Source organism: Oncorhynchus gorbuscha, linkage group LG16, assembly GCF_021184085.1.
Source record: "Oncorhynchus gorbuscha isolate QuinsamMale2020 ecotype Even-year linkage group LG16, OgorEven_v1.0, whole genome shotgun sequence".
NCBI lineage: Eukaryota > Metazoa > Chordata > Actinopteri > Salmoniformes > Salmonidae > Oncorhynchus > Oncorhynchus gorbuscha.
Window position 1 is genome coordinate 45839068 of NC_060188.1, and position 13239 is coordinate 45852306.

Consider the following 13239-nt stretch of genomic DNA (forward strand, 5'->3'; position numbering starts at 1 on the left):
GCAAGATCGAGTCCCTGAGCTGACAAGGTAAAACTCTGTCGTTCTGTCCCTAAACAAGGCAGTTAACCCACTGTTCCTAGGTCGTCATTGAAAATAAGAATTCGTTCTTAACTGACTTGCCTAGTTAGATAAAGGTAATAAAAATATATCCAATGCAAAAAACAATGAAATGGTATTAATTTGCATATAATTCTCACAAAGTTTCCACCTCTGAATATTCCCCAAAATGTACAACCCTAGGTAGGCCACACAAGCTCACAAAACAGGACCGTTGAGTGCTGAAGCGCATAGTGGGTAAAAATTGTCTGTCCTCGGTTGCAACACTCGCTACCAAGTTCCAAACTGCCTCTGGACGCAACGGAAGCCTAGCTTGTAGGCCTATGGTCCTAAATGAAAGGGAAACAGATTGCCATTTGTAGCCCTATAGACCACTGAAATCAGTCAAACTGAGCTCAATAACTCAATGCATGCGCACAGTCCTATTGAATATGAATTTACCTATATTGTGAGTAGGCCTATGCCATCTTGATGTACCCAGTTTATCAAAAGATTCACCATTCAAATACATTCTTACCGTTATGTAGTTTGTTTAAAATCAAAGTCAAATTGATTGTATTGATACATGGCTGTCGCTGGGAATTTTTCTCATCAAAAAGTGAATTCATTATATTTATTATTGGCATTAAATGTCAACATCCTTGACCCCCACAAGTCATCATTAGCCCTTACAAACCCATATTGGTCATTCTCTACCTCTAACCCAGGTACTTCCAGTGTCCGCCCAGGTTTGGACTGTTCGCACCCATCCACAAGGTGATCCGTATCGGTTTCCCCTCCACCAGCCCAGCCAAGGCCAAGAAGAGCAAGCGCATGGCCATGGGGGTGTCATCCTTGGCCCACAGCCCCAGCAGCTCGTCCATCAGCTCTGTTAGCTCTGTGGCTTCCTCAGTGGGCGGGCGGCCCAGTCGAACTGGCCTGGTGAGAGATACACATGCATGCATAGACATAAACCAACCAATGTATTTTCATGACTATAACTGCCAGTCTAATGGGGTGGTATCATTCATGTAAAGTGCCTTCAGAAAGTTGTCATACCCCTTGACTTTGAGTTACAGCCTGAATTAAAAAATGATTAAATATATTTTTTTTTCTCACCCATCTACACATAATACCCACAATGACAAAGTGAAAACATGTTTTTAGAACTTATTGCAAATGTTTTGAAAATAAAATACAGAAATATCTCATTTACATAAGTATTCACCCTTGAGTCAATACTTTGTAGAAGCACCTTTGGCAGTGATTACATCTGAGTCTTTCGGGGTAAGTCTAAGAGCTTTCCATGCCTGGATTGTGCAACATTTGCCCATTTATTTTTTAAATTCTTCAAGCTGTGTCTAATATCCAACGTTTTGACAGACAAGCTGTCTTCATCCGGGTATAATGAAGACAGCTTGTCTGTCGAAACGTTGGATATTAGGTTATTAAATTATTGCATCTGAGCGCCTAGAGTGTGCGGCTCTCCTTTTCTTTTTCAAATCATTGCTATACAACCATTTTCAGGTCTTGCCATAGATTTTCAAGTAGATTAAGTCAAAACTAACTCAGCCACTCCAGAACATTCACTGTCTTCTTGGTAAGCGACTCCAGTGTATATTTGGCCTTGTGTTTTAGATTAATGTCATGCTGAAAGGTGAATTAATCTCTGTGTCTAGTGGAAAGCAGACAACCAGGTTTTCCTCTGATTTTGCCTGTATTTAGCTCCACTCTGTTTATTTTTTATCCTGAAGAACTCCCTAGTTCTTAACGATTACAAGCATACCCATAACATGATGCAGCCACCACTACGCTTGAAAATATGAGGAGTGGTATTCAGTAATGTGTTGTATTGGATTTGCTACAAACATAAAACTTTGTATTCAGGACAAAAAGTGAATTGCTTTGCCACATTTTTTGCAGTATTACTTTAGTTTCTTGTTGCAAACAGGATGCATGTTTTTGAATATTTTTACAGTTGAAGTCGGAAGTTTACATACACTTAGGTTGGAGTCATTAAAACTCGTTTTTCAACCACTCCACAAATTTCTTGTTAACAAACTATCGTTTTGGCAAATCTGTTAGGATATCTACTTTGTGCATGACACAAGTAATCTTTCCAACAATTGTTTACAGACTTCACTGTATCACAATTCCAATGGGTCAGAAGTTGACATACACTAAATTGACTCCGCCTTTAAACAGCTTGGAAAATTCCAGAAAATTATGTCATGGCTTTAGAAGCTTCTGATAGGCTCATTGACATCATTTGAGTCAATTGGAGATGTACCTGTGGATGTAAAAATATGTCTGTCAAAATGTTGGATATTAGGTTATTAAAATATTGCATCCGAGTTCCTAGAGTGTGCGGTTCTCCTTTTCTTTTGCAATCATTGCCTCTTTGCATGACATCATGGGAAAATCAAAAGAAATCAGTCAAGACCTCAACAAAAAAATTGGAGACCTCCACAAGTCTGGTTCATCCTTGGGAGCAATTTCCAAACGCCTGAAAGTACCACGTTCATCTGTACAAAAAAATAGTACGCAAGTAAAAACACCATGGGACCGTGCAGCTGTCATATAGCTCAGGAAGGAGGTGCATTCTGTCTCCTAGAGATGAACGTAGTTTGGTGTGAAATGTGCAAATCAATTCCAGAACAACAGCAAAGGACCTTGTGAAGATGCTGGAGGAAACAGTTATAAAAGTATCTATATCCACAGTAAAACGAGTCCTAATTCGACACAACCTGAAAGGCCGCTCAGCAAGGAAGAAGCCACTGCTCCAAAACCGCCATAAAAAAAAGCCAGACTACAGTTTGCAACTGCACATGGGGACAAAGATCGTACTTTTTGGAGAAATGTCCTCTGGTCTGATGAAACAAAAATAGAACTGTTTGGCCATAATGACCATCGTTATATTTTGAGGAAAAAGGGGGAAGCTTGCAAGCCGAAGAACACCATCCCAACCGTGAAGCACGAGGTGGCAGCATCATACTGTGGGGGTGCTTTGCTGCAGGAGGGACTGGTGCACTTTACAAAATAGATTGCATCATGAGGCAGGAAAATGATGTGGATATATTGAAGCAACTTCTCAAGACAACAGTCAGGAAGTTAAAGCTTGGTTGCAAATGGGTCTTTCAAATGGACATTGACCCCAAGAATACTTCCAAACTTGTGGCAAATTGGCTTAAGGACAACAAAGTCAAGGTATTGGAGGGCCATCACAAGCCCTAACCCCAATCCTATAGAAAATGTGTGGGCAGAACTGAAAAAGCGTGTGCGAGCAAGGAGGCCTACAAACCTGACTCAGTTACACCAGCTCTGTCAGGAGGAATGTGCCAAAATTCACCCAACATATTGTGGGAAGCTTGTGGAAGGCTACCCGACACATTTGACCCAAGTGAAACAATTTAAAGGCAATGCTACCAAATACTAATTCAGTGTATGTAAACTTCTGACCCACTGGGAATGTGACGAAAGAAATAAAAGCTGAACAAAATTATTCTCTCTGCTATTATTCTGACATTTCACATTCTTAAAATAAAATGGTGATCCTAACTGACCTAAAACAGGGAATTTTTACTGGGATTAAATGTCAGGAATTGTGAAACTGAGTTTGAATGCATTTGGCTAAGGTATATGTAAACTTCCGACTTCAACTGTATATTATACAGGTTTCTTCTTTTCACTGTCAATTAGGTTAGTATTGGGGAGTAAATGCAATGTTGTTGATCCAGCCTCAGTTTTCTCCTATTACAGCCACTGCTGGCTTGCCTCTGAAGCTAAGCAGGGTTGGTCCCGGTTGGTCCTTGGATGGGAGACCGGATGCTGCTGGAAGTGGTGTTGGAGTGCCCGTAGGAGGCACTTTTTCCTCTGGTCTAAGAAAATATCCCAAATTCCCAGGGCAGTGATTGGGAACATAGAGGGCTGTCTTTCGGATGAGACATTAAACATGTGTCCTGACTCTCTGTGGTCACTAAAGATCCCATGGCACTTATCGTAAGAGTAGGGGCGTTAACCCCAATGTCCTGGCTAAATTTCCAATCTGGCCCTCATACCATCATGGCCACCTAATCATTCTCAGCTTTCAATTGGCTCATTCATCCCTTTCCTTTCCCCTGTAACTATGACCTAGGTCGTTGCTGTAAATGAGAATGTGTTCTCAGTCAACTTACCTGGTAAAATAAGGGTTAAATAAAGTTACATTAAAAACTCTATAACTATTTTATAGTCACCATTGGCCTCGTGAAATCCCTGAGCGGTTTTCGTCCTCTAAGGCAACTGAGTAAGGAAGGATGCCTGTATCTTTGTAGTGACTGGGTGTATTGATACACCATCCAAAGTGTAATTGATAACGTCACCATGCACAAATGGATATTCAATGTCTGCTTTTTTATTTTTTACTACTTATAGGTTTCCTTCTTTGCGAGGCGTTGTAAGACCTCCCTGGTCTTTGTGGTTGAATCTGTGTTTGAAAATGCTCGACTGAGGGACCTTACAGATAATTGTATGTGTTTGGTATAGAGGTGACTATCAATATATTTGCTTGTATTTACCCCCCCAAAATGAAATGCTAATTAGCTCCTAGTGTGGCTATCATAAAGAACAACAAATGCCATGATGATCTGGACGAGACTGACGAATCGAGAGACAATGGTAAGAATCTGTGGATTAACTGTAATGTTAGCTAAATGTAATAATGATTCAATTGGCTACATTTCTTTAAAAGGACAATTCCGTGATCTACCTTGTGCAAGTTTAAAAATGTACACAATACCTGTTAGCAAAAGTGTCAGCTTGAGATGATATGCAGGATCTTGCAGGCATTTTTTGTTTTTCATGATCTCTATTTTGATGCTAATTAGCATTTTTCGAATCTGAGAGTAAATTGAGCTGAATATATTGATAAAAGTCACGTTGTCCAAGAGAGATTTACATGCTTCTCAAAACGTCACACCAGGGTAAGCCTACACGAAACACAGCCCTTATTTTATGTTTTTTTTTTAATGTTTTCCCTATGGGAAAAATAAAATGTTGGAAAAACGATCGAAGTCATTTCCCTGTTTAATCTCTAGGTTTTATGGGTATTATAAAATCTCCACTGTGAGGCTCTGTAGGAATTAATGGATTCTACAGTATTTTAATTAAAGGACAAAATTACATGTATTTAAGTATTGCTTTGTTGTATTGGAGGACAGTAACATTAGTACTTTCCAAAACTGACTCGGAAATGGTTTTATATATTCTATTTTTTATGTTTAGCTCACATAATATAATAAAAAATATGCATTATTAAGAGGTCTGTAGTATAATAAATGTGTCAAAAACAAATGTAGACATTAAATGCATTTCTATGGCTTTCAAAATATTTTTTACAATGGTGGGTGAGTGGCAAGATGGAGGCGCGGTGGTTTCAAAACAGCGCCCTTTGTTAGTCATCTAGTGTAGATATAAATAATTGAGCGGTATGCACACACAAAAACTTGTCCCAGGTGCTGGATCAGAGAGGACAATGTAAAACAAAAAGTAAATCTGTACACTGGTATAATGCTCCCAAAGTGTTTAGTTGCATTATACTCATGTTTGCAGACCTTTAGATATAAATGAGATATAAATAATTGAGCGGTATGCACACATCAATTAAAAACGTGCCCCAGGTGCTGGATCAGAGAGGACAACGAAAATCCAAAAGTAAAACTGTACACTGGTATAATGCTCCCAAAGCGTTTAATTGCATTATACACATTTTTGCAGACCTGACAGATACAAACAGACTGAAAGATGAGACTGCCAGAGAGCAAGAGATGGAGAGAGACAGAGGATGGGAGAGAGATTAAGAGAGGGCAGAGAGGGAGACAAAGAAGACATGCAATACAGTGCCTTGCAAAAGTATTCAACCCCCTTGGCAATTTTACTATTTTGTTGCATTACAACCTGTAATTTAAATATAATTTTATTGGGATTTCATGTAATAGACATACACAAAATAGTCCAAATTGGTGAAGTGAAATGAAAAAAACAACCAAAAAACAGAAAAGTGGTGCGTGCATATGTATTCACCCCTTTGCTATGAAGCTCCTAAATTAGATCTGGTGCTACCAATTACCTTCAGAAGTCACGTAATTAGATTGCACACAGGTGGAAGAACAAGGAGCTTTCCAAACAGGTCAGGGACAAAGTTGTGGAGAAGTACAGATCAGGGTTGGGTTATAAAAAAATATCAGAAACTTTGAACATCCCATGGAGCACCATTTAAATCCATTATTAAAAAATGGAAAGAACATGGCACCACAATAAACCTGCCAAGAGAGGGCTGCCCACCAAAACTCATGGACCAGGCAAGGAGGGCATTAATCATAGAGGCAACAAAGAGACCAAAGATAACCCTGAAGGAGCTGCAAAGCTCCACAGTGGAGATTGGAGTATCTGTCCATAGGATCACTTTAAGCCATACACTCCACAGAGCTGGACTTTACGGAAGAGTGGCCAGAAAAAAAGGCATTGCTTAAAGAAAAAATATAAGCAAACACGTTTGGTGTACGCCAAAAGGCATGTGGGAGACTCCCCAAACATATGGAAGAATGTACTCTGGTTAGATGAGACTAAAATTTAGATTTTTGGCCATCAAAGAAAACGCTATGTCTGGCACAAACACAACATCTCTCGTCACCCCGAAAACAGCAGCCCCACAGTGAAGCATGGTGGTGGCACCATGCCGTGGGGATGTTTTTCATCGGCAGAGACTGGGAAACTGGTCAGAATTGAAGGAATGATGGCGTTAAATACATGGAAATTCTTGAGGGAAACTTGTTTCAGTCTTCAGATGGCTTTACAAAGTACAGATTTTTTTTGTGTTTTTGGGGGGGGGGGGTAGTTATGCACGTTCAAGTTTTCTGTTTTTTCGTCTTATTTTTTGTTTGTGTCGCATTAAAAAATATTTTGCATCTTCAAAGTGGTAGGTAGGCATGTTGTGTAAATCAAATTATTTGAACCCCCCAAAAATCTATTTTAATTGCAGGTTGTATGGCAACAAAAGAGGAAAAATGCCAAGGGGGGTGAATACTTTCGCAAGCCACTGTACATGAGACAGGACACACACTGTATTTGGCACAATATAAATAACACAAACACAGTAGTGACACATTACATAGAATAGTTACAACACGTTGGGGACACAATTACTAATTATCATAGAACATAAATATGCAATATTCTTTTAAAGATAGTATTGATATATTATCAGTATTGATGGAAATGTCTGTCTGTGTATGTCACCCCTCCGCCTCTTATCAGGCATTCAGGTGACATATTTGGAAGATGTAGCACATTAGGTCAATTAACCTCAGCCAGCATTAGGACACCCTAATTATCACATTCTGGCACATCAGGTGGCCATCTTGGTGCTGGCAGTAGGGCTAAAGTACAGACATACTGTGTATACCCAGAAAACATTGGCCCCATGTGGGTATTCGGTGGCCAAGGTGAGCACGGTCTAGCCCACACCAAGCCAAACACATTCTAGCCTACACCAGCCCAACTCGGGCTAGTCCGACATGGGCCAGCCCACACCAAGCCCAACACTGTCATGGTTCCACCTGTCACGAGAGGGCTGCAGACACCATCCTAGAGACATTAACATCACTCAGGTGTGTCCTATTTACTCGTTATAATTTCCTTGTTAAAAGGGGTGTGTTTTCTGTTGTCCTTTGCAGAAGCTTGAATTGTATACCGTGTGCGGTCGTTTACTGGGTGAGGTTTCGAGACTTAGTGTGTTGTTTTTCTAGTGTACTTAGATCCTAAAGTATTCATGTTTACCCTTAACCGCTGATTCTGCATCTGGTCTCTTCTCTGCACCTGGGTCCAACCTCACTACGTCACAGCAAGCTTCTGCCTCAACATGGACCCAGCAGAGATCACCCAGATCCAGAATGTTATAACCCACCAAGGAGAACTACTGTTGTGGCAGCAAGAACAACTCTCCCAAATATCAGAGACCCTCTGGGCACTTACCGATTTTGTCCAACAACGGCCCAACCCCAACCCAGGAGGAGCCAATGCCCAAGTCTCATCACCCAGTGCTACAGTCGTCGCCATCCAGGGAAGCTGTACCGGGAACCCAAGATCCCAGCCCCGAGCAGTATGACGGCCACCCTGGAGGATGCAAGGGGTTCCGCACTCATTGCGCTCTGGTGATCGAGCTACAGTCCTCCTCGTTCCACACCAATCGGGCCATGATAGCCTATATCATCTCTCTACTCTCAGGTAAGGCCCTGGCGTGGGCAATGGAGGTGTGAGAACAGCAGCCACCATCCTGCAGCTCCACATTAGCCTTCACTGCCAAGCTGCAACGAGTCTTCAACCACCCAGTCAGCAGACGAGAAGCGGCAAGCCGACTGTTCAACCTCCGCCAAGGGACCAGACCAGTGGCTGACTTCGCCATTGAGTTCCGCACTTTCGCCGCCGGGAGTGGGTGGAATACTGAGGCACTGGTCACCGCTTTCCACCAGGGTCTGTTTAACTCCATCAAGGATGAACTTGCCACTTGGGAACTGGGAGAGGACCGAGTCCCTGATAAAGCTGCCCATCAGGATTTACAACCGCATCTGAGAACGTGAAAGACAGCGCCTTTGACACCACCACCGGTACCGGAGCACTCCAAGCCCCCACCCCCGAGCCCAGAATTAAGGAGCTCAGGCATTGCAAATCCCCTGTGTGAAATGTCCCATTCCTCTGCAGGTTCAAGCCCTCAATGGATGCACCATCGGCTCCGGCCAGGTGGAATATCGGACCAAGCTCATTCTACTGCAGGTTGGGGTGAACCACTCAGACTCTTAGTTTTCTTTTGATCACTGCTCCCGAGAACCCCCTTATCCTAGGGTACCCTGGGCTAGTGCTACAACCCACTATTCTCCTGGTCCACAGGACACCTACTAGACTGGGGTAAGAACTTCCAGACTAAATGCCTAAGACCCCCACCAAGAGCCTCGCCATGTTCCCTGGCATCCACTGAAGACCAAGAATTTCCCACTCTCCCTCCAGGGTACGTTGACCTCCGGGAGGCCTTCAGTAAGATGCAATCCGCCACCCTCCCTTCCTCATCATCCATACTACTGTGCCATAGATCTCCTACCCGGCTCCACCCCTTCCCAGGGCCGTCTGTACTCCCTCTTGACCCCTGAAGCAGCAGTCATGGAGAATTACACCCGGGAGTCGCTGGAGGCAGGTTTCATTCACTCCTCTACATTCTCAGCTAGTGCAGGTTTCTTCTTTGTGGGAAAGAAGGATGGAGTTCTGCGTCCCTGCATCAATTACAGATGGTAGAACAGGACTACAATTAAGAATCGTTGCCCCCTACCTCTGATGTCTGCCGTCTTGGAGTTTGCCCATTGGGCCCAATTCTTCTCCAAACTGGACCTCCGCAACGCTTACAATCTGGTGAGAATGGAAGACTGCTTGACCCCGTAAAGGTGAGGGCGGTCACAGACTGTCCCCCATCCCGCCTCACTTAAACAAGTCCAGTGGTTTTACGGACGTTTTGACGTTTTATATGCAACTTTGGTGCGGGGAAGCACCTCGTGGCCCTAACCCGCATGTCCCAGAACCATTCTTGCTGGACTGGTGAGGCTGACGGGGCATTTGGGAAGCTTAAGGGATGTTTAATCTCCGGACCCATCCTTGTCCATCCGGTTCCTACCCGTCACTTCGTGGTAGAGGTGAATGCCTCAGACACGGGAGCAGGTGCGGTCCTTTTACAGCGGAACGAGGGGGACAAGAACCTGCACCCATGTGCCTATCTCTCCATGTGGTTCTCGCCAGCGGAACGCAACAACGATGTAGGCAACCGGGAGCTCTTGGCAGTTAAGTGTGCCCTTGAGGGGTGGAGACACTGGTTGGAGGGACACCTCATCCTTTTGTGATCTGGACGGACCATAAGAACTTGGTCTCCATTCAAGAAGCCAAGAGGTTGAACGCTTGCCAGGCTAGGTGGGCTCTGTTCTTTAACAGGTTCAACTTCGCACTAGCCTATCTCCGGGATAAAATAATTAGAAAGCAGACGCCCTGTCCCGCCAACACAATGTCTCTAATGAGGAGAGGGACTGCGGGCCCATTATCCCCAGCTCCCGCATTGTGGCCCCCATGATATAGAGTATTGATACAACGGTCCGACAAGCCCAGACCAGAGAACCTGACCCCGGCTGGGTCACACTACAGACTTTATGTTCCGCGATAAGCCCCTTCCCGGGTACTACAATGGGGACACTCCTCTGAAATTAACTGGGCATCCAAGGGTTAATTGGACACTGGAGTTCCTAAGGAAGAGATTCTGTTGGCCCAACATGATTGAGGATGTGAGATCCTTCGTTACAGCCTGCTCCACCTGTGCCCAAAGCAAGTTCTCACGACAGCGACCGGCTGGGTTGCTCCAACCTCTGCCCATCCCCAGCCAGTCCTGGTCCCACTTGTCCGTAGACTTTATCACAGAGTTACCCCCATCCCACGGGCTTACCACTATCCTGGTTGTTGTCGATCAGTTTTCCAAGGCTGCCCATTTCATCACCTCACCCAAGTTGCCCTCAGTGAAGGAGACCGCTGATCTCATGATTATGTAACGGATGTGAAACGGCTAGCTTAGTTAGCGGTGTGCGCTAAATAGCGTTTCAATCGGTTACGTCACTTGCTCTGAGACCTTGAAGTAGTAGTTCCCCTTGCTCTGCAAGGGCCGCGGCTTTTGTGGAGCGATGGGTAACGATGCTTCGTGGGTGACTGTTGTTGATGTGTGGTCTAGTGAACGAGCTCGGCAGTGTGTTTTGAGCATATTTGCCCAGACGTGGAACTTGATCCAGTTGCTGGCCTGGGTGGAAACGAAACAGCAGAGGATTGGATCCCTGGTTCGTGCCCGGCGAGGGGACGGCTTAAAATTATACTGTTACATTGATGCTGTTGACCCGGATTACTGGTTGCTGCGGAAAAAGGAGGAAGGTCAAAAGGGGGGTGAGTGTAACGGATGGGCGAGCCAATGTAACAGTATAATTTTAAGCCGTCCCCTCGCCCATACCCGGGCGCGAACCAGGGACCTTCTGCACACATCAACAACAGTCACCCACGAAGCATCGTTACCCATCGCTCCACAAAAGCCACGGCCCTTGCAGAGCAAGGGGAACTACTACTTCAAGGTCTCAGAGCAAGTGACGTAACCGATTGAGAAGCTATTTAGCGCACACCGCTAACTAAGATAGCCGTTTCACATCCGTTACAATTACCCATGTCTTTCAACTACACAGACTTCCCAGGACATTGTCTCGGATCGTGGACCCCAGTTCGTCACATGGTATTGGAAAGCCTTCTGCTCCCTGTTGGGGGCGTCAATGAGTCTTTCCTCTGGGTTTCACCCAGAGTCTAATGGGATAACGGAACGGGCCAACCAGGAGTTGGAGAAGTTCCTCTGCTGTTTCGTTTCCACCCAGGCCAGCAACTGGATCAAGTTCCACGTCTGGGCAAATATGCTCAAAACACACTGCCGAGCTCGTTCACTAGACCGTTCGAGTGTCAGTTCTGGTTTGCCGAACTGTTGTCCTTTGCAGAAGCTTAAATTGTTTACCATGTGTGTTCGTTTCCTGAGTGCGTTTTCGAGACTTAGTGTTTGTTGTTTTTCTAGTGTACTGTGATCCTGCTGCTACCGTTTCTCAGTAAAGTAGTTATGTTTATCCTTAACCACTGATTCCTTGTCTGGTCTCTTCTCTGCACCTGGGAACAACCTCACCACATCACAAACATAGGCCAGCCCACACCAAACCCGACATGGGCCAGAGCACACCAAGCCCAGCACCGAGGCTGGGGCTCATTAGAATATTTGGGGGCGTAGTTTGCACACAGTTATTTTTGTGCAACCGTGACTGAGTGTCATTCCAGTTTAAGTGTTATGTTGTGAGATACCCATTTGTTATTTCTTGTACACTGACGACGTCTTTATAAAGACGTCATCTGCCACACCCATTGCTGACCAGTGTATTAAAATTGAGCACACAACCATGCAATCTCTATAGACAAACATTCACAGTTGAATGGCCTTATTGAAGACCTCAGTGACTTTCAACGTGGAAGACGTGAACATTTCCAAGAAGTCAGTTTGTCAAATGTCTGCTCTGCTAGAGCTACCCCGATCAACTGTAAGTGCTGTTATTGTGAAGTGGAAACGCCTAGGAGCAACAACTGATCAGCCACGAAGTGGTAGGCCACACAAGCTCACAGAGCGGGACCGCTGAGTGCTGAAGAACAGAGCCCTGAACTTAACCTCATCGAATGCCTTTTGGATGAATTGGAACGCCGACTGCGAGCCAGGCCTAATCACCCAACATCAGTGCCCGACCTCCTTAATGCTCTTGTGGTTGAATGGAAGCAAGTCCCCGCAGCAATGTTCCAACATCTAGTGGAACGCCTTCCTAGAAGAGTGGAGGCTATTATAGCAGCAAAGGGGGGACCAACTCCATATTAATGCCTATGATTTTGGAATGAGATGTTCGAAGAGCAGGTGTCAACATACACTACATTACCAAAAGTATCTTTAGTTTGCTCCTAATTATTTTCTAATGCTCCCAGACAAATGTCCTCAATAATAATTCAAATATCATGAAAGCCCCTTATTTCATGCAGCATAGAAATAATTTATGAAATCCTCTTTTTTCTTGCATTTTTAAATTGAGTGTGTAGAAAAAAAAAGTGTAATGCTGCAAGACAAATTTCCTCTAATCTTATTTGTTTCTCTCACCTCCTTCCCCCCTCTCTCCCCCCCATTCCTCCCCCTCCCCGACCACCCTTCCCCCTACACAACCTCCCCTCCCCCTCCATAGCTCACAGAGACGTCGTCGCGCTATGCCCGCAAAATTTCAGGCACTACTGCGCTGCAGGAGGCACTGAAAGAGAAACAGCAGCACATCGAGCAGCTGCTGGCCGAGAGGGACCTGGAACGGGCTGAGGTGGCAAAAGCCACCAGCCACATCTGTGAGGTGGAGAAGGAGCTCAGTGTCCTCAAGGCCCAGCACCTGCAGGTAGGCAGTAACCTGAGTGGCAGTTTTTGTCATCGTGCCATGACATTGCAAGCCCTCTTTTTGTACTGCTTCGGTCAGTTTTATGCAATAATATTGCGATGATTTCACTGTTTTAGGCTGAAAAGGTGAGGTGATTGGTCAAATTCACAATCATTGT

At 44.5% G+C, this 13239-nt stretch overlaps 1 protein-coding gene across 5 annotated transcripts in view; it reads left to right on the forward strand.

Moving 5' to 3' along the window:
• The window catches only part of LOC124000103 (CAP-Gly domain-containing linker protein 2-like), a 76839-nt gene that overhangs the window by 36920 nt on the left and 26680 nt on the right, over positions 1-13239 (forward strand). For all 5 annotated transcript variants that reach the window (XM_046306232.1, XM_046306234.1, XM_046306235.1 and 2 more), the window contains 2 exons: positions 765-978; positions 12885-13082. In XM_046306232.1, coding sequence (XP_046162188.1) covers positions 765-978; positions 12885-13082 — 412 coding nt within the window. The remainder of the gene's footprint in view (positions 1-764; positions 979-12884; positions 13083-13239) is intronic.